The 22,051-nt window shown below is 43.7% G+C and overlaps 1 protein-coding gene across 4 annotated transcripts; it reads right to left on the bottom strand.

Moving 5' to 3' along the window:
- Nucleotides 1–1,041: 1,041 nt before the first annotated feature.
- On the bottom strand, nucleotides 1,042–21,574 carry LOC110305869 (olfactory receptor 4D1). 4 transcript variants are annotated; one of them, XM_085829242.1, is made up of 9 exons: nucleotides 21,353–21,574; nucleotides 20,110–20,203; nucleotides 8,759–8,842; nucleotides 8,122–8,227; nucleotides 7,894–8,020; nucleotides 6,270–6,418; nucleotides 4,781–4,925; nucleotides 3,865–3,959; nucleotides 1,042–2,222 (listed from the first exon to the last, which is right to left on the bottom strand). In XM_085829242.1, exon 9 carries the CDS (start codon nucleotides 2,213–2,215, stop codon nucleotides 1,442–1,444), a length of 774 nt encoding a protein of 257 aa, XP_085685368.1. In that variant the 5' UTR covers nucleotides 2,216–2,222; nucleotides 3,865–3,959; nucleotides 4,781–4,925; nucleotides 6,270–6,418; nucleotides 7,894–8,020; nucleotides 8,122–8,227; nucleotides 8,759–8,842; nucleotides 20,110–20,203; nucleotides 21,353–21,574; the 3' UTR covers nucleotides 1,042–1,441. The 4 variants fall into 4 exon arrangements, with proteins under 4 accessions (XP_085685368.1, XP_085685369.1, XP_085685370.1 ...); XM_085829243.1 differs by having other exon boundaries at nucleotides 7,894–8,227; XM_085829244.1 differs by lacking the exons at nucleotides 8,759–8,842; nucleotides 20,110–20,203; nucleotides 21,353–21,574 and having other exon boundaries at nucleotides 8,122–8,323.
- Between the last annotated feature and the right edge of the window lie 477 nt (nucleotides 21,575–22,051).

Here is a 22,051-nt window from a genome sequence, read left to right as displayed (position 1 = left end):
AGACAAAACAGACTCAGGGCAGCCATCATGGTGCAGAGAATCTAAGAGGAGCCTGTAATGTTCAGGTCTTGGTGGGGATGATGTTGGACAGAAGTGAGGAACAGCTCTCGCATTGTGTGCTAACTCACAATCAACTTATACTGAGAGTTTTGCAAAATGTTGTATATCCCATAGTAAACAAATATACAGTGAAGTCATAACAACATCCAGGTGCCAGAGTCTTAGGAAAAAATAGAAACGTTTGTGTCTGTCAGATGCAGCTAAAAGCACTGGGAGATTTTCTGAGGTGTCTGTGTCTCCAGGCTGCTAAAAGCTCTTGCTCCAGTTGGAGGTCACACCTGTGCCTCTGACCTTGCAGTCAGTGAAACCAAGTTCTATCATTCCATTGCTTCCACTTTGTAAAATTAAACATATTCTGAGCTTTCTTATCTTATTTTAATATAAAATATAGAATTATCTAACAGTGCCTCAACCAGGAATAGCTCATAAAGATATATTACTGTAATCTGATTTGTTTGTGTGTGTGTGTGTGTGTGTGTGTGTGTGTGTGTGTGTGTATGAGAGGGAGAGAGAGAGAGAGAGAGTTAGTTCATGTGGAGTCCAGAGGGCAAGCTCAGAAATTGTTGGTCAGATCTATAAGGTTTTTTTGTTGGGAATTGATTCTAATGCTTTGAATTAATCTGGCCCCCCAAATCAAGAATCTATATGTCCAAACACCGAAGGTCCTTATCCCCAATTGGTTTTTAATCAATCAATAAAGATCCAACAGCCAGTAGATGGGCAGGTAGACTGAGGCAGGACTTGGAGATTTGCTCCCGTGAGGAACCAGGAGAGGGGAAGGAGGCAGAATCACGAGATGGGTGTAGGATGGATCAGCCATGTAAGAATTCAGATAAGTGACTCTAGTGGCCACTTCCTCCAACTGGGTTTGAGGTAGCAGAAATGTACTATTGATCTTAAAGGATGTTAACTCTAGCTGCAGGAAGGATTAGAAGTACTCAACCATTAAGCTGGTCAAGGCATAATAAAATGAACTGGTGTGTGTGCGTGTGTGTGTGTGTATGCGCACGCACGCGCGTGTGCCTGTGCATCTGCATGCATGTCTTTCATTTGCAAATCCAGATAGCTCTTGGGTGGGTTCACAACAGGTTTATTTTAGACAGTGTATTTCGCTTGCCCTTACATCCCTGGGGCTGGCTGGCCAGTGCTCCCCAGGGTTCCCTTCTCTCCAGTTCTTGAGCTTTGGATTCTAAGCAAGCATTGCTATGCCTGGGGTTACGCATGTGAGTTCTGCAGATTGAATTCAGGCCGTGATATTCTCAAGGAAAACACCAGCTGAACTTTCTCCCCAGCCCTGGTTATCATGCATAAGGACTTAACCCTGCATTTTTTCCCAGGGTGGCACAAGTCCAGAGAGCTCTGTCATTGAAAGGCAATCTGTTTAAAGCTCATTTCTTTTAGTAAGTACCAAGTGCTCCGCCAACCTCTTCATGGCTGCCTGCATCTCCTGGTTCCTGAGTGTGTAGATCATGGGGTTGAGCATGGGGGTCAAGACTGTGTAGCTGATGGACACGGCCTTGTCCAAGGGAAAGGGGGTGAAGGGCCTGGAGTAGATATAGATGCAGGGGATGAAGATCATAGACACCACGATGATGTGGGTGGTGCAGGTGGACGCCGCCTTCCTCCTCGCCTGCCCTGAGTGTGACCTCAGCATCACCAGGATGACAGTGTAAGAGATGAGAAGGAGGAGAAACCAGATGAGAACCAGCATCCCACTGTTGGAGATCATGAGGAACTCCAGGAGGGAGGTGTCCGTGCAGGCAAGTCTTAGCACTTGGGGGACATCACAGTAGAAGTTATCCAGGACATTGGGGCCACAGAAGGGCAGTGGAAGCATCAGAGACAACTGGACAATGGAATGGGCAAAGCCTCCTACCCAGGAAGCCACTACCAGCCCCACGCACAGCCTGGTGTTCATGATGGTGACATAGTGCAGGGGCCGGGAGATGGCTATGTATCGGTCATAGGCCATCACGGAGAGGAAGAAGACAGTCCCACCTCCCAGGAGATGGAAGAAGAAGATCTGTGCCATGCAGCCCTGGTATGAGATGGTCTTGGTCTTGTGAAAGAAGTCCACCAGCATCTTGGGGGAGGTGACTGTAGAATAGCTGAGATCTATGACGGCCAGGTTTCGAAGAAGAAAATACATAGGCATGTCCAGCCTGGGGTCAAAAGTCACAGTAATCATGATAAGGATATTTCCCACCACAGTGGTGATGTAGACACACAGAAACACCACAAACAGGAGTTTCTGGAGTTCTTGAGTCTGTGAGAAACCTAAGAGAATAAACTCTGACACCCATGTGATGTTCTGGGGTTCCATGGGGACCCTCCCGTGTGCCTAGAGAGATAACACAATGTAAAACATTGTGAACAGTCAATCGGGTTTTTTGGGGTTTTTTTTGGGGGGGGGGGTGTTTGGTTGGTTGATTGGTTTGGGTTTTGTTCATTTGTTTGGTTTTGTTTTTCTGTTTTGTTTTTTACTTTGCAGGATCAGGATTGAATTGGTCAAAGCTATTCCAAGGTATGGCTTGACGGAGCTTGCAAGGAAGATAAAGACATTGCCAGCCCCTGCTGGCTTAGCTCCCTGACCACATCTGGCGTCGTATCATAGGCATTTATAGCTGCAAGCTCCCTATTCCCCTGGACCACAATGTCTTTGGACAAGGGTTTATTTCTAACTCTTTTTCCTACCTCCAGCATCTAGGATATGACCTTGCAAAATACAGCTTTCACAAATATGCTTGAGGCAATTAGTAAGAAAATAAGCATGTCATTGCACACCTGGAACCACGGGCCCATTCATGTATGTGCATAGATCATGAGAGGATGAGGAGAGTAATGACTTGAGGTAAACAGACACCCTGTGGCAGGAGTTTGGAGGGGGAAGATGTACAGGGTTTGAAGAGAACGAGGTGTTTACTATAAGAAATTGTGAACCTGGTGGTGGTGGCACACTCCTCTAATCCCAGCACTTGGGGGGCAGAGGCAGGCAGATCTCTGTGAGTTCAAGGCCAGCCTGGTCTGCAGAGGGAGACAGTCCTGCACAGCCAGGACTACACAGAGAAACTCTGCCTTAGAAACCCAAAACCCAAAACTGACAACAAACCCCAACACAGTAAAGAAACTGGGGTGCACATAATCAGATGTAAGTGGAGAAAGAGGCGGGCAGATGATCTTGGAATTGTGAGCTGGGATGATTCACACGGCTTATTTTTTCTACTTCTGTGCTTCTCTGATGGTGTGTGTGTGTGTGTGTGTGTGTGTGTGTGTGTGTGTGTGTGTGTTTGATGTTGAGCAACTTAGAAAAGCTCAGGCCAAATACAAATCTTCCTGAGATACTCTCATACTGTGTATTTAAAATTTATGCAAATGTTCTATCGACACATCATGCTAGGCAATCTTTGTGACATTTAAAAATTTTAAGTATGGGGTCTGAAGAGATGACTCAGCAGTTTAAAGTTCTTCTTGCTCTCACAAAGAATCCAAGTTCAGTTCCCAGACCTCATACTGAGTGGCTCACAACAGCCTGTAACTCCAGCTCCAGGGGATTTTCAGGCCTCTGTAGGCACTGCACTCATACATACACATAAAAAACCTACACACAAATATACACATAATTACAAGTAAAATTAAAGTATGGAGAATGGGGACTGGTAGAAAATATCAGAGTTCCCTCTAAAATTATCTACATCTATGGGGCATAACAATCCCCTAAATATTGTCATGTGAATCATCATGTGACATTCTTTATCGTCAAGCGTTTGTGTAAAAGCAATGGTCAGGATGGTTCAGTCTGCTCACCCTGTGGCTTTCACAACTCTCAGCACAGGACCACTGAAGCGATGCTCCCTGAAGGCAGGAGGATCTCTGAGTTCCAGGAGCTATGCTGAGAAACTCTGTCTCAAAAACCAAGAGAAAAAGGTGGAGGAGGAAGAGGAGAGAAGGAAAAGAGGAGAAGGGAAGGGAGAGGGGGAGGAGGAGGAGGAAGGGAGGAGGAAGAAAAGAAGGAGGTAAAAGTTGGTAGGATCACTCAGTGGGCAACAAACTTGTGAAAAACCTGATGACCTAAGATTGATCCCAGAAACCTATATAAACTTCTGAGAGAACTAACTCCACAAAGTTGTCCTCTGACCACACGTACCATGCACCCTACACAGATACATCGTGAAACACCACCACCACCACCACCACACATAGAAAGGTAAAAATAAAATAAACTTTAAAGAAATAAGATGAGGGCTCCAGAGAAGTGATTTGGTGGACAAGCTGCTTGTGCTGCCAGTACAAGGACCAGACTTTAGAGCCCCAGGACCCAGAGTGATGGAGAAAGATGCCTGATGTCAACCTCTGGCCTCCACACACATGCACACGTGTGTGAGCCTACACACATGTGCACACCACACGCACATTTGTATTAATTTGAAAGACCACAGAGGTAGTCCACCTTTGATATTTATGTCTCTATTACTTGGAATTTTTTACTTTAAATAAACTATGCATAAGTCATGATTAAAAGGTTTGAAAAATGAAGTAACAGGTGATGAAATTGTATCTCCTAGGTAAGATGGTAGACAGCTAAGATGCAGTGCTCCTAGATGTAATGTATAAGATTTATTTACAATGTACCATATCCACAAAATCAATTATTCACAAATGAAAGTGCGTACTGTCATTCCTCACCCCACTCCCAAGTACCAGCAACACTTGCAGCAATTACCTGTTAGCATAAACGGATTCCTTTCTGTTCCTGAGAACCAACCACGATGACACCACCTGTGGCAAACGCTGAGTCCTGACACCAGTGGATGCTACTGAGAGATTCAACTTCAGTCTTTTAAAAGATATTCAGGACTTCTTATCACCTATGGGAAAATAGTTAAGATTTACCTATAATCTATCAACCACCCAAGAAATGAAAATATAATAAGAGAAGTTCATTTCTTGGGTTATCGCATTGACAGGATATGTTTTAAGACTTGGACTCCTCAACACTGTGAGAGTTTAGAGAAACAGAAATCACTGTGGTCCAACCATAGCTCAAAATATAAACTACATCCGTACATTTGTTAGATTCTCTCCTAGGTGTTTATCAGAACAATAAAAGCTAATTCTAAAAATGTGTATTTAAGAATGTACATCCCCTACAGAATACTTATAATTTGATTAAACCATAAGCAGTGTAAATAACCGTGTAAAACACATTGCTAAAATAAAACATGATATCTCCATGTGATAAAGTTTTAGGAGTGATAAATTCATGTTCTAAAATGAATTTTGGTTGTATAAGACTTTATATTATTGTGTATTGGTATTATCTTAAAGAAGTAATTACAAAACATTTTAGCATTTGAAGTGATTTTTGAAACATGATCTCACTCTGAAGCCCTGGCCTGGATGTAAATCGGGCTAGCCTTAGACTTGGGATGATCTCCCTCACTCCTGAGTGCTGGGATTGCAAGCAGAGGCTACCATGTTTGGCTGACACTTTGTTAAAATGTTATAAGATCAAAATGCTAACAATGGTGGCTAGTGTTTATATCCAGTTGAAGGAACTGATTTCATAGCTATATATTTCTTCTCCTTCACTAATTTTTTCTCATTTCTCATAGTTTAGAAATGGTCATGAGATTTCCACTTAGCAAATATATATATATTGAAATATATATGTCACAATAAAAGAACAAAGGGAGGCAGGGACAGAGCCTAAGGCTTCTTGGCATTGCTGAACACCAGCCCTGTCAGCTCAGTCCTGTCCTGAGGAAAGACGGCCTGAGTGCAGAGATGGGAAACCTCAGAACATCAACAGGACAGCAGCGGGAAGAAGGGAGAGAGAAGGAGAGAAGTGTGTGTGTGTGTGTGTGTTAAACACACACACACAAATACACAGCTCTGAGAATAAAGAACAAAAGTCCCCATTGCAGAAGCAGCCAGGTTCTCACATGCACACTTCCCAGAGTAACCTTACTGGCCGCAGCCAGCCTCAACCTTTCTCCTAGCAGCCCTGTTCCATGAGGCCTCACCTGTCCTTATCGGTCTGTGCTCACGCTCACTCCTTGTCTTCAACCCAAATTCATCTCTGGCTCTCCTCTCTCATCTCCTAGCCCCTCACCCAGCCAGGCGCATATGGATTCTGCACATACTCTCTTTAGAGCAGAATAGCTCTTCCTTTGAAATCACTGACCAGTTATTCCTCCCACCTGACTTACTGTGCTTGGCTCCCGGGAGGGTTCCTGCCTCCAGATTGTGCTCCATTTAAATTCACACTGTAATGCATAGTCTGCAGTCAAGTTCTCAAGAGATACCTTCCCCATCTAATTCAAAATGTCTTCCGAAGAATTCCAAGGCTGTTTATTGTCTGCAAGAAAGAGCTGACATTTAGACAGAATTCCAGGCATGTTCTCACATCTATTCTAGAGAGTGCCCATCTCTCTAGAATAATCTGCCACCTTAGTAGTAATCACAGTCATTTATTTTTATGGTAATACTCATCAGTATTTATTTATAGGGCATTTCCTGTGTGTTAGGCACTATGGTAAATATTTCAGAAGCACTCCCTTACTCAGTGCTAATAATGTATAGGAAATACGATGAATTATCTCTATCTGCCTCAGGTCACACTGAGAATGACTAGCAGAGCCAGATCTTAATTGGCCTCAGAATCTGCACCCAGATCTACCATTCTTTTCTCCCTTGTTTTCCTCTGAGACGCCTCAGTGTCAACAGAACTGGCCCCCTCCAAGGTCCCTCAGGTGACAGTGCCCCATGTAGATGCTGTCTAATCCTACTCAGCCTCCTGAATCACACCATTTTCTGAAGGTTTAGGAGTCTTCAGGTCTTCTAGAAGAGTGTCCTGTGTCAGTATTTTTCCATGAGGATGCCTCTGTCACCTCATGTATTATAATCTCAATGTGAGGCCAATATGCCAGCTAGCGCATGGTGCCCAGTGCTCGCAGCCTCTCACAGAGAGAATGCTTACTCTGTGGTGGCTCAGGTATTGAACTGGTCAAAGCCCTGGAAGCTGAAGAATGGGGAAATAGCTCTGGATGAAGGGGCCTGGAAAGGAAAGCAAGGATCCTCGTTCCTAACACATGGGTGTTTGAGAGAGCACAAGCATTGCCTTTGCAAGGTCGATGTTTCTCCCACAACTCCCTAAGAGTCTTTGCAATGCTTCCTCCACCTGTAGGAGCAAGAGAGCGGGCTGCGGTGGGGGGGGGAGCTGCAGATGGGGAGAGACATGGATACACATGGGGAAAGCACTTTCTGTTGTTACTCGGTTGTGTCCTTCGTTGGGCATTGCCCTTAGGAAGTCAGTCTACATGACACTGAGAGAGGAGAAGTGAGCTCACCACACAGGGATGAACCTAGCATGTGACCACCCTTGAGCAGTAACAGGTCGAGCAGACACTGAATTAAAAGCAGAAGAGTGGCCATGGAGAAGGAATGAAAATCTGGGGTGAGTAGGAGAGCAGAGAGGCAGGAGGAGGAAGGTGGGACCAGAGAAGATTAAAAAGGGAATATTAGAGGGTGGGAAGTGACAGAGTTGCCTTTTTTCTGGGTGTGGGAAGAAGTCGCTGTATGGATGTGGGCACTGGGGGAGAAAACTCTGTCTATATTTTGCCTTCCCTCCCACCCTCTATACTAAATTTTCCCCAACATAAACCAGTATAGGCAAAGACTTAGCTCTAGATAAAACTATTCTCCAAATCGCCTTCCTCCAGGATTCTTGACCAGTGACTTCGCCATACCTTCCCTCTGCCCTGTGCTGGTCTCACAATGGGTTTTATCTGGAGTCCCTCAGCCATGACTCAGCCACAGGAAGCCACCACATACCTCCAGCCCAAATGGCCAAGGAGACTCTGAGCCTTCATCTTCTATCCATCCTTTTCCTACAGCTCTGTTCTTCTGTCCGTCCCTCAGGCCAGAACCTAGAGGATCATCCTTAAGAAGGACAATTCCTCTGGGGACGAAAGTTAGTCTTAATTCTTGGAGTGAAGATGGGCTCAGGCTGCTGAGGGCAGAGGAGCAATGGGAGTTATTAAAAAGTCGGTGAGCTCTTACATCAGAGGCAGGCAATCATGGAGAGACTGCCTTGGGGCCAGGGCTTCAGGATGACAGCTCACAGGACCAACAGAAGATCCCCTAGGGGAAGCCAATCCTAGAGGAACTTGACAAGAACACAAACCCTGGGGTCAGCACCATGGACAGTGCTGAGGTGTCCACCTTCTCAGTCACTGTACTCAGTAAAGTCATCAGGGTCCTAAGACACTAAGTCACCCCCTCTACAGACTGAACCCCAAAGCCTTTCTCACCAGTACTCCTTCATCTCAACTTACAAACTCTTCTCACAGCCAGAGCGAATTACTCATAAATTGGCTCCATTCACTCTCAAGATATAATTCACTTAGCAAATTTTGGGGGTTGTATCCAGGGTCTCACACATGCTAGACTAGTGCTCTAGCATGCAGGGGAGTCCCATCTTTCCTCTTACTTTCAATTTTGAAGGCTCTCACTTTCCTTGAACTCACTCTACAGTCCAGGTTCACTTTGAACTTATTATCTTTTTGTCTCAGCTTCTCAAATAGCTAAGACAATAGTCAGTCTCAAATAGCCAGACCTACATCACCAGGTTCAACATACATTCATTATTTTATCTTTTTAACTACTAAGTTTGTAAGTGTCTTGTCTATTTACTTACCTTTTGTAGATGGGTGTTTTACCTGCATATATGTCTGTGCACTATGTACGCCCAGTGCCAACAGAGGCTTCAGATTCCCTGGAACTGGAGTTAAAACAGTTGTCAGCTGCCATGTGGACTCTGGGAATCAAATTCAGGCCCTCTGGAAGAGCAGCCAGTTCCCTTAGCGGCTAAGCCATCTCTCCAGCCCCTTTACTCACAACTTTAAAGTGTACAATTCAGTCAGGCAGTGGCATTACATGTCTTTAATCCCAGCATTTGGGAAGCAGAAGCAAGCATATCTCTGAGTTTGAGGCCAGCCTAGTCTACAGTGTGAGTTCCAGGACAGCCAGGGCCACAAAGAGAAATCCTGTCTTAAAAAAACAACAACAGCAAAGGTTCAACTCAGTGGGGTTTAGTGTGTGAACGGCTTTCTGTGGCTCCATCACTAGCTCCAGAACATTTCCATCACTCCCCAAAGATACCTTGTGTCCACCAACAGCCATTATCCTTTCTGTTCTCCTAAAGTCCTGGCAGCCACTAACCTGTCTTTGCTTCAGTGGATTAGCCTGTTCTGGACATTTCATCACTGGCTTTGTATCTCGTTTCCTTTGCTTACTTTCAGGTTTCATCCGTGTTGTGCCATGTATCAACACTTTGTTCCTTTTCATGACCGAAGTATATTCCACTGAATGGATCTACCACATTCATTTGTCTATTGAGTGAAATTATTGGACATTTGGACTGTCCCTACTTTGTAGGTATTGTGATTAAAGAGCTAGGGATATTCATGAAAAATATTTTGTATGAAGATACACTTTCTTTCGTCTGGGATATATACCTGGATATGGGATTGCTGGGTTTTATAGACCAGTCTCTCTGCTAACATTTTGAAGAAGAGCCAGACTGTTTTTCGAAATGCCTCCCTATTCCTACCAGAAGTGTATAAGAACACATCATTACCAATATACTTTACTGCCTGCATCAGTTACTTTTCTATTGCTGGGATAAAACTTACCATGACTAAGGCAGCTTAAAGAAGAAAGAGTTTCCTCAGACTTACAGTTGCAGAGGGTTAGAAGGCATGATGCTGGAGTGAAGGCTTAGCTGTAGGAAGTTGAGGGCTCACATCTTGAATTGCAAGCAGGAAGCAGAGAACAAATCCAAAATACGTATGTCTTTAAACTCCCGAAGCCCTCCTCCAGTGACATACTTACTCCAGCAAGGCCACACCTCCTAAGCCTTGCTAAAACAGCTCCACCAACTGGGGACCAATGTTCAAATGTCTGAGTCTGTGGGACATATTACTTATTCAAACCCTCACACCATCTGTCTTTTTAGTATAGCCATCCTTGTGAAGATAAAATGGTACTTCATGACTTGAATACGCATATCTTCAGTGATGTTTGATGGTTTATATGCTTCGTGGTCATTGATTATCTTCTTTGGAGAAACATCAATTCAAAAACTTTGTGTTTCCTTCTTTTTTTTTTTTTTTTTTTGGTTTTTCGAGACAGAGTTTCTCTGTGTAGCCCTGGCTGTCCTGAAACTCACTCTGTAGACCAGGCTGGCCTCGAACTCAGAAATCCGCCTGCCTCTGTCTCCCGAGTGCTGGGATTAAAGGCGTGTACCACCATGCCCAGAGTGCTTATTTATTTATGTTTGTTTATTTGCATGGTGCTAGGGATCCAACCCAGTGCTTCATGAATATAAAACAAATACTTTACCAACTGAGTTATATTCCTGGGCCTTATTTTTTTAATTGGGTTGCTGATCTTTTGTTTCTGATATATACGCAATATACGCAATTTTTACACAGTCTGGCTGATATTGAACCATTATTAGATATAAAAAAAAATTCGAGGCTGCTGAGATGGATCAATCAAAGTTCCTGCCACCAAGCCTGAAGACCTAAGTATGATCCTCAGGAGCAACAAGAGAAAAGAAGACAACAAACTCCTGAAAGTTATCCTCTGACCTCCACACATGCTTAGGAGTGCATGTGTATACACCTACACATACATAAACATACACATACACACACACACACACACACACATACACATACCTATACACACATACACACATACACACACATAAACATACACATACACACACATGCACACACATACACACACACTAAATAAATGGAAAAAAATTTAAAACAATGGCTTATTGGTTCACAGTTTTTTAAAAAGATTTATTTATTTTATGTATATGAATACTCAGACACACCAGAAGAGGGCATCTGATCCCATTACAGATGGTTGTGAGCCACCATGTGATTGCTGGGAATTGAACTCAGGACCTCTGGAAGAGCAGTCAATGCTCTTAACTGCTGAGCCATCTCTACAGCCCTTTACACAGAAAATTTTAAAGATATTGCTAATATTTTGTCCATTCTGAAGATTATTCTTTCACGTTTTTGATACAGAACCTCAATATGTAGCTCAGGCTGGCCTTAATTCATGATCCTCCTGTATCTGCGTCCTGAGTGCAGCATACACCAGCACACACCACATGGCTTACATTCTTAAAAATATGTGTTATAAAGAACATCTTAGTAGTTATAAGACCTGCTTGTTTATTTGTGCTGTTGTGTTATGGTCTTGGTCTCAAGTTTAACACTGCACTGCCACATGTGAGGTCATGAAAGTGTGGTCTATTTCATCCAAGAGCTTTAGTTTTTCATCCCATTCTGATGCTTCTACAAGTTCACAACAAAAAGATCATGAAGCAACTTAACTGCGGGGTTTTAAAAGTATTGGTGGCCATAGAAACAGCTCAAATAACCAGATGAATGAAGCAAGGAAACAATTCAGGACCTAGACGAGAAACTTCCCACAATCATGAAATGGTCAATAACTCAGAGGAGGAACTTAAGTTTGGGGAGTAAATTCAGCAAATAAATTAAGGCTCAGAAAAACAAATTCCAGGGATGGTAGACAAGACTGAGACAACAATACACTAGACATAAATAAAGAAAAAATTAGCCAGGCGGGGTGTCACACACCTTTGATCCCAGCATTCTGGAGGCAGAGGCAGGTGGATCTCTGTGAGCTCAAGGCCAGCCTAGAGCAAGTCAAGAACAGCCAGGGCTAAAAAAGACAAAAAAATTAAAAATGAAAAATGAAAAAGAATATGATTCAGGCTTCCAAGAACTCTAAGCTATGTCTAAGAAACTAAACCTACTAATCCATAGACTAGAGATAGGAGCTGAAATAAAACCTATGGCATAGACTATCTATTCCATTAAATTATCAGAAAATTTCCCAAACCCAGAAAATAAATGGACATGCAAACACACGAGGCATATAGAACCCCAAACAGATATAGCCAGAGGAGAAACTCTTTGTGAAATATCATAGTCAAGATATCAAAGCTACGAAACCAATAAACAATGCCAAAAGCTGTTAAGCAGAAAATGTCAACTCATATACAAAGGTAGAAGCTATTCATCAAGGAGATACAAAAATTACAAATATTTATGTGCCATATCCTGGACTCCCAATTCCTCAAGCAAATTCTAAAAGGCATGAAAAGCAAGAAGGGTCCTGACACAGCAACAAGGAGAGTCCACACGCAGTGTCACCTTCAGATGGGTCAGCTAAGCTAAATACCAACAAAGAAAGCCAGACTTCAATTATATCATAGGTCAGATGGATTTAGCAGATAGCTATAGACTATTCCATCCAATGGACAGGGAATACACATTCTTCTCAGTGGCTCATAAAACCTTTTCTAAAGTCACTTATCCTATATGCCACAAAGAAATCCTTAACAAATGGAAGGGAGGGAGGGAGGGAGGGAGAAAGGGAGGGAGGGAGGGAGGGAGGGAGGAAGGAAGGAAAAGGAGAAAGAGACAGACAGAGACAGACAGAGACAGAGACAGAGAACCCCTTGCATCCTATCAACCCACAATAAAATAGAACTAGAAATCCCCTGCTAGAGAAACTATGCCATCTCCTAAAGACTGAACAGACACTTTGGAATAAACACTGAATCACTGAAGAGATCAGGAAGGAAATTAAAATATCTCCAGAATAGTTTAAAATAATAGAATAACCTACCAGATCCTCTGGGGTACAGTCTGAAAGGGAAAGTGTATAGTTGCCAGTGTCCAAAAGAAGACACACAAATAGCCAGTAAGTATATTTTTAAGTGTTCGACATACTTAGCCATTAGAGAAATTCATATGACATCTACTTTGAGACTTGATGTCATCCCAGTCAGAATGGCTAATGTCAAGAAATCAAATTACCAAAACTGTAGACAAGAATGCAGAAATGTGAAAGAGAGGGGCCTCTTATTTACTGTCAATGTGTGTAGTCGGTGCCATTTTGTTTCCAGAAATAAGGACTCCTAGACTTCTTATATATGAATAAATGTCTAGGCTAATAGCTTTGACTTGTTCCCCAGCTAGCTCCTAACCCAAATGCCCATTTATTCTATTCTAAGCTATACCACATAGCTGGTTACCTGGTCCTTGGTTTCATGAATCTGTCTCCATTAGTGTCCCCAGTGGACCTCCATGCCTGACTACTTCCCAGAATCCTATCTCTCATTTCTGCCAGATGTCCCACTTTCTAATCCTGCCTCAGCTCATTGGCCATAAGCTTATTTTATTGACAGGTGAATATTTCCACACATTGGCACAAGAGATTCCCTCTGCAGATATGTAAACTGCTACAACCACTAAAGAAACCAATACATGACTTTTAAAAACAACAATTTACCATATGCACCAGTAAAATACTTCCCAGGCATATTCACAGAAGACTCTAAGTCCCAGCAGAGAGAAATCTTCATCTCTATGTTTATTGCTGTTCATGATAGTTAGGAAGTGGAACCAGCTTCAATGCCCATCAAGAGAGGAATGATAAAGCAAACATGGAGTCTAGAGAGATAGCTCAGTGGTTAAGAATACTTGCCGTGCAATCATGAGGATGGGAATTCAGACCCCAGAACCCCCTGTAACAAGCCTAACACCCTGCAAATGCCTGCACCTCTAGCTCAGAGGAATCTGACATCTCTTCTGGCCTCTGCACACACATGCATGCTCACTTATGCACATATGCGCGCACACACACACACACACACACATTTTAAAAAGAAAATGCAGTGCATTTAAACAATGGAAGCTTATCCAGCTTCGAAGAACAATGAAATCATGACATTGACAGGGGATTGTTGTATTAAGCAAAGCAACTCAAATTCAAAAGGAAGTACCACGTGTTTTCTGTATATGGACACTCGTGGGGTGAGCACAGGCTGTGAGGGACAGTGATGAAGGGAAACCATGCCCTAAGGAAGGGAGGTCATAGAATATAGAGAAATGAAAGCGAAAATGGTGGAAACCACTGAAGGACGGCACAAGTGGAATGCCAAGGGATGGGGCAGAAATGACAGAGGACAACCAACCAAAGTGAGTACAGAAATGGGTTAATGAAACAAACACCAGCTGTTGAGATGGCTCAGCAGGTAAGAGCACTGACTGCTCTTCCGAAGGTTCAAGTTCAAATCCCAGCAACCACAAGGTGGCTCACAACCACCCATAATGAGATCTGAGCGGAGTTGACTGGAGCAAGCAGAGGTCCTAAATACAATTCCCAACAACCACATGAAGGCTCACAACCATCTGTACAGCTACAGTGTACTCATATACATAAAAATAAATAAATAGATCTTTCAAAAAAGGAAATAAACACATGAATAGAGATGTTTTATAGCTTTAGCTTTGCACTTACCTCATAGATTTGCTCCAGTTAATTCTGTGTAGAGCAAGACAGATGTCCAACTTCACTGCTTTGGGTGTGGATGCCCAGTTGTCCCCAGTTTGTTACAGAAACTGTTCTTTCTCCCTTGAGTGGCCTTTGTCACCCTTGTGAAAAACCAACTGCCCATAAAGGTTTAGACCTGTTTCCAGATACTCCACTCTATTCCATTGCTTTGTGGCCTGTTCTTATGCTAGCGCCATATTGTTTTGATTACTGTAGCTTTGTAGTAAACTTTAATATTGGGGCATGGAGAGACCTCTTACTTCATCTTCATGAGTGTTGTTTTGCCTCCTTGGGGCCCCTTCCATGTATATAAGAACTTAAAGACTTAAAAAACAAAACAAAACAAAACAAAACAAAACAAAACAAAACAAAACAAAACAAAAAACAGGGAGGGAAACAGGCTGGAACCGTTGGAATTTTGATAAAGACAAATATTCAAACTCAGGCCCCCATGGTTTCATGGCAAACACTTTACCATCTCAGTCACTCTCACCCTGGCCTGTCTCTGTTTACTTTTTACTGTGAACCTCAGGATGGCCTGAAACTTCACATGAGCACAAGCTGGCCCCAAAGTCATGGGCCTGCTGCCTCAGTCTCTCAAGAGCAGATCTTGAGCCATCATGTCTGGCTAAGTGGTTTCTTTCTTGATGACTTCAAGACTACTTTTATTTATTGTTTACCTGTGTGTGTGTGTGTGTGTGTGTGTGTGTGTGTGTGTGTGTGTGTGAGTATATGTGTGTGGGGGGGGGCTATAAGAAGTCTAAGTTCAGGCACCAGCATTTCAGAAGAGTCAAAACAAAAACAAAACCTCTTTTTTTTTTTTAGATTTATTTGTATTTACTTTATTTATGTGTATTTTATGTGTGTCTGTGTGGGTAAACCATGTGTTTGCATGTGCCCACAGAGGCCAAAGAGAAATACCAAGTCCCCTAGAGCTGGAGCTACAGGTGGTTGTGAGCTACCTGCACTCTGACAACTGAACTTCAGTTCTCTGGAAGAACAGTGTCTTCGCTGGGGTTACTATTGCTGCGATGAAACATCAGGACCAAAAAAGCAAGTTAGGGAGGAAAGGACTTTTGGCTCACACTTCCATATTGCTGTTCATCATCAAAGGAAGTCAGGACAGGAATTCAAACAGGGCAGGAACCTGGAGGCAGGAGCTGATGCAGAGGCCGTGAAGGGATGCTGCTTCCTGACCTGCTCCATATGGCTTGCTCAGTCTGCTTTTTCACAGAACCAAGGACCACCTGCCCAGAGATGATCCCACCTGAAATGGTCTGGACCCTCTCCCATCAACCAAGAAATGCTTTACAGAGGCTTTTTCTCAGTTAGGATTCCTTCCTTTGAGATGATTTTTGTTTGTGGGTATCTTAGTTAGGGTTTTACTGCTGTGAACAGACACCATGACCAAGGCAAGTCTTATATATAAAAAAAAAAACAACATTTAATTGGGGCTGGCTTACAGGTTCAAAGGTTCAGTCCATTGTCATCAAGGTGGGAGCAAGGCAGGCATGGCGCAGGAGGAGCTGAGAGTTCTATGTCTTCATCCAAAGGCTGCTAGTGGAAGACTGACTTCCAGGCAACTAGGGTAGGGTCTTATACCCACACCCATAGTACACACCCATTCCAACCAGGCCACACCTATTACAACAAGGCCACACCTTCAGATGGTGCCACTCCCTGGTCCAAGGATATATAAACCATCACATTCCACTCCCTGGTCCCCATAGACTTGTTAAAAAACATGAGTCTATGGGGGCCATACTTAAACATAGCATAATGCAAAATGCATGTAGTCCAACTTTCAAAGTCCTCATAGTCTATAGCAGTCGCAACAATGTTAAAAGTCCAAAGTTCAAGGACTCTTCTGAGATTCATTCAACTTAATTAACTGTAATCCCCAAAACAAGGCAGGAAACCAGCTGGGCAAACTCCAAACTCTGCATCTCCATGGCTGATATCAAAGCAGTCTTCAGATCTCCACTCATTTTTCATCTATGTTGACTGCAACAAACTGCTTTCTCCTGGGCTGATTCCACTCCTTGTGAGCAGCTTTCCTCAGCATGTATCCCATGGCTCTGGCATCTTTAACATCTTTGAGTCTCCAAGGCAATTTCAATGTTACAGCTTCTTGTTTCAGTGTCTAGGATTCCACTTGATCCTTTGGACTCCTCCTCAGGGCTGGCATCACTTCTCCATCTCTGTCCTCTGTAGCACTCTATGCTCAGGTTGATCCACTCCACTACAGCTGCTGTTCTTGGTGATCATCTCATGGTACTGACATCTCCAATACACTGGGGTGTTCCACTCCAACTAGGCTTCACCAATAGCCTCTCATAGGCTCTCTTCAGGGTGCCAAGCCTCAAATCCTTTGCATGACCCCTTCAGTCCTGGGCCATCAATTACAGCTGAGGCTTCATCTTCTCCAATGGCCTTCCCTGGCCTCTCACAGTGCTAAGCCTCAGCTTCTCTCCATGATCCCTTCATTCCTTCACAAGCAGTACCACCTGAGTGACTCTTACACATTACCAAGTCCAGCTGCAGCATGAGGTACAACCTTGGGTATCTCTGGAACACAGCTTCTTTGTGCTCCCAGAAAACAATTTCCAGAAGATTTCACCTCAATGATGCTGGTCTCTTCTTAATCACCGCTAATTCCTTAGCTCCAGCTAACCAGCATCAATTTTCCCAGTAGTTCCTCCCATTCTTAAATCTAGAGCCAGAGCCACATGGCTGAAGCTGCCAAGTTCTGCTGCTTACAGGAACTAGAACATGATCCCCTTGTACAATAGTAAATCCTTCACTGCCTAAGCTTGGTTATTCTGGTTCTTGCTCTATAGATTGAGCTTGAATGCAGAGATCAGCATGCTTGTCTCATGGGATTAAAGGTGTGTACCACCATACCTGGATCTAATTTAGCTGGGTAGGATCTTTCCCCAAGGTCCCACTCCCTTAATCTTTATCTCCTAGAACACAAGATTTTGCTCCATTTCACTTCCTGGTACTCCTTTAATACTCAAACCATATATTTTATATTTTTCCTTTCTAAGCTTGCAATGCTTGTTCAAACTTCTCTTCATAAGACTTAACCAGAGAACAAAGTCTCTGCTGGGCTTTTTTGAAACTTCTTTTGTCAATGCAATTAATCCAAGTCTCTTCACCTTAGCCTCAGGCAAACTTTTCAGACAAGGGCAAAAACTAGCCACATTCTTCACCAAAATACCACAAAACCAGTCTTTATGCCACATTCTGAAATTCTTCTCCTTTGAAATCTCTTGGGCCAGGTCAACACAGTTCAAATTACTCCCAGCAACAAAGTCTTCCATATTCCTACTAGGATGACCCATTAAGCCCCATTTAAAGCATTCCACTGCTTTCCAAATCCAAAGTCCCAAAATCCACATTCTTTCAAATAAAAGCATGGTCAGGCCTATAACAGCAATACCCCACTCCCGGTACCAACTTCTATCTTAGTTAGGGTTTTACTGCTGTGAACAGACACCATGACCAAGGCAAGTCTTATATATAAAAAAAAAAACAACATTTAATTGGGGCTGGCTTACAGGTTCAAAGGTTCAGTCCATTGTCATCAAGGTGGGAGCAAGGCAGGCATGGCGCAGGAGGAGCTGAGAGTTCTATGTCTTCATCCAAAGGCTGCTAGTGGAAGACTGACTTCCAGGCAACTAGGGTAGGGTCTTATACCCACACCCATAGTACACACCCATTCCAACCAGGCCACACCTATTACAACAAGGCCACACCTTCAGATGGTGCCACTCCCTGGTCCAAGGATATATAAACCATCACAGTGGGTCAAGCTGACATAAGACCAGTCAGAACAACCAGCAGGAGCACTTAACCACTGAGTCATCTCTCCGGGCCCTGGGAGGGTCTCCTTGATGTGTCCTTACTTAGAAGGCAAAAAGACAAGAGAAACCAACTCTCTTCCAGCCTTGTTGTCTCATTCACAGGAGAGGAGCCCTCATGAACTGGTTATCCCTTAAAGGCTTCAGAGACTACTTCTGTCACACAAAAACACTTCTGAATTTTGGATTCAAACACTCCAACCACAGCAATGCCTGAAGAGGGGTCTCAGGGAACAGCCTTGTCCCACTGTCATGGAAGAAAATAGAGAAGGCCTTAGCTACAAAGCAGGGGTCCCTCTCCAGACACCACACTTTGCTAGCACCTCCAGGCCTGAGGGAGATAAACTTACACTATTCATAAACTGCTTAGTCCTAAGACATTCTGTTACAGCAGCAAAAATGAACTAACACCCAAGCCTAATGAGGTCACACCAAAAAAGGCGTGTCTAAGCTGGGCGTGGTGGCGCACGCCTTTAATCCCAGCACTCGGGAGGCAGAGGCAGGCGGATTTCTGAGTTCGAGGCCAGCCTGGTCTACAAAGTGAGTGCCAGGACAGCCAGGGCTACACAGAGAAACCCTGTCTCGAAAAACAAACAAACAAACAAACAAAAAAAAAAAAAGGCGTGTCTACCAAATACATCCAAACTATCATAGAGTTAGAACACCATGCACCTTCTCGTTTTACATAAAATAAAATACATGCTGGAGCACTGGAAAGTATATCGCATCAGGTAACTTGGGGGAAGTGTCAAAACTTGAATAATAAACAATATGGTGGTTAGCTCTTTGATTTTTGTTTTCCTCACATAGCTACTGGCTTAGAATTAGGGAAGTAGGGGCTGGAGAGATGACTCAGTGGTTAGATCACTTACTTGTAGGCTTCGATTTTTTTAAACCTACTTTTTTAAAAGATTTATTTATTTATTTATGTAATGTATATGAGTACATTGTAGCTGTACAGATGGCTGTGAGCCATCATGTGGTTACTGGGAATTGAAACTCAGACCTCTACTCACTCCGGCCCCACTCGCTCTGGCCCAACGATTTATCTATTATTATATGTAAATATAGTGTAGCTGTCTTTAGACACACCAGAAGAGGGTGTCAGGTCTCATTACAGATGGTTGTGAGCCACCATGTGGTTGCTGGGAGTTGAACTCAGAACCTCTGGAAGAGCAGTCAGTGCTCTTAACCGCTGAGCCATCTCTCCAGTCCTTAAAACCTACTTTTAATGAAAAAAAAAAAAGTTCTCAAATGCTTTGACCTCCCCTTCTAGCTCACTGTCCAAAGGTAGAGGTGAAAAGATGGTAAGTAGGACAAAGCGATGTGAACCTGTTTAGAAGTAGTTCTTTGAAGGTGATTCTGATCTCTGTTGTCAAGATACCAGCAGTCCAGTTCAGTAATGAATACCAAACATGAATCAACAGTGGTGGCACAATCCAGCAGAAACAGCCAGCCCTCTGCCAAATCGGCATGAGTCAGCAGGAATGAACAGAACTGGCCAGGATGGCTAGGAGTTCTCTGCTATGCCTCTCTCAATGTAGTGAAGATCAATGAAGTGAACCAATGAAGCTGTTGCAAGGCTAGTTATACAAGCACTCTATCACTGTTGAGTCCTATTTACACTTACTCCAAACATCATGTGTCCTCCCACGGGTCTTGCATCAACAAGATACCACGTAAGTCTGCATCGCATAACATGACCAGAAATTTCCACTTTACTTACTGCTCTTGCAGAAGCTCCAGGTGTGCCAGCACCACATGGCAGCTCACAACCATCCATAACTTCAGTTCCAGAGGAGCCAATGGCTGCCTCTGACCTTCATTAAAAAAAAAGAGTTAAGTAAGGGGGTGAAAAAACCCTCACAGTGTTCTTTTCTCTGTTTTTACCCCCTGGCCCCAAGACAAATCAGGCAAGGGAAGTTTACGAGAGCACGAAGAAGCTAAAAGATCCATTTTATAATTAGAGTACCAGGAAATGAGGCACTTACATACCAGATTGTGTAAAGAAAATCACTGCAGAGGCAGCTGGGGAATGGGTCCTTAAACCTGTGCATGGGGAGAACTTGAAGCAATCTAGCAAAAGCTCTGGGAACTAAGGCATGGCATAAACCACCAACAGCCAGGTCCTGGACTGGCACAGAGGTGCCCCACACCTGGGCCAGATCCAATGTCACTGCAAAGCCTTTGAAAATGAATCAGCCAGCACTCGGGAGGCAGAGGCAGACAGATTTCTGAGTTCGAGGCCAGCCTGGTCTACAAAGTGAGTTCCAAGACAGCCAGGACTATACAGAGAAACCCTGTCTCAAAAAAGAAAAGAAAAGAAAAAGAAAAGGGGCCGGGCGTGGTGGCACACGCCTTTAATCCCAGCACTCGGGAGGCAGAGGCAGGCGGATTTCTGAGTTCGAGGCCAACCTGGTCTACAAAGTGAGTTCCAGGATAGCCAGGGCTATACAGAGAAACCCTGTCTCAAAAAACAAAAAACAAAAAAAAAAGAAAAGAAAAGAAAAGAAAAGGAAAGGGGAGGGGAGGGGAGGGGAGGGGAGGGGAGGGGAGGGGAGGGGAGGGGAGGGGAGGGGAGGGGAGGGGAGGGGAGGGAAGGGAAGGGAAGGGAAGGGAAGGGAAGGGAAGGGAAGGAAAGGAAAGGAAAGGAAAGGAAAGGAAAGGAAAGGAAAGGAAAGGAAAGGAAAGGAAAGGAAAGGAAAGGAAAGAGGCAGTGGTGTCATAGCTCACACAAGGCTGGTGAGAAAGGATGACTCAAGCAAACAAGCAAAACTGACATTCTCCAGAATGTTGACAAGACTCAATACAATATCTCTAGGACACAAACCAAAACTATCCAACACACATGCACAAACGGAAAATCCTCAACAACTTGCAAGAGAAAAGATAACCAATAAACCCCGCCCTGAGGAAACGTTAACCTTAACATCTCCAAAGGCAAGGCCGTTGGCGTAGAGGACACTTACTGCCATGACTTCCAGCTTTGCTTTGTTGAAACCTCAGACATGTGGTCTTCTGGCACGCTAGTTGTAGCCCTGGAAGTTACGGCTTCCTATAAGCTTGGCTTAGCTGAACCAAGAAAGAAGGTGCATGTAGATTTCTACAGAAATTATGATTCCATGAAAGATTTTGAAGAGACGAGGAAGGCTGATATTGAGAGACCAAATCTTTTGGATTCAGACTCCGTCTTAGAGAACCTGACCTAAGGTTGAACTCAAGTTAACTAACAAGCCAGTACCTAGCACCAGTTTCCAGGTTATTCCCCAACAAATCTGCACCTCCAGGTTACAAGCCTGCCCCTAAGACTTCACTTCCTAACAACCACCAGTCGGGAAGAAAACAGAAGTTAAGTTTATGGCCAATTATGTTAAAAGCCACAATGACACTGCCCCCCCCCCCCCACAATCAGATGTGTACCAGGCTAGATACACCCTTCTTGCCTGAAACTGGGCTCTGGGCACCCTCCCGTTCTCCTGTATCAGACGGTAGTGTGGCCCAAGCTCGAGATTGAATAAAGAGACCCTAATTCAAGTTCATCATAATTGGCTCCTTGGTGTGGTCTTTTTGGAGTTCACAAATCTTTCAGAGTATAAATTGACTTCAGAATGTAAAAGAGGCTTTGGATTAACCTAGGTAGACATTTATCACTGACCTGAGGGCTAACA

The sequence above is a fragment of the Mus caroli genome, unplaced genomic scaffold (genome assembly GCF_978045245.1).
Source record: "Mus caroli unplaced genomic scaffold, Mus_caroli_1 scaffold_13, whole genome shotgun sequence".
NCBI lineage: Eukaryota > Metazoa > Chordata > Mammalia > Rodentia > Muridae > Mus > Mus caroli.
Note: the sequence above shows the minus strand (reverse complement) of the source record. Positions and strands in the feature narration are given on the sequence as shown.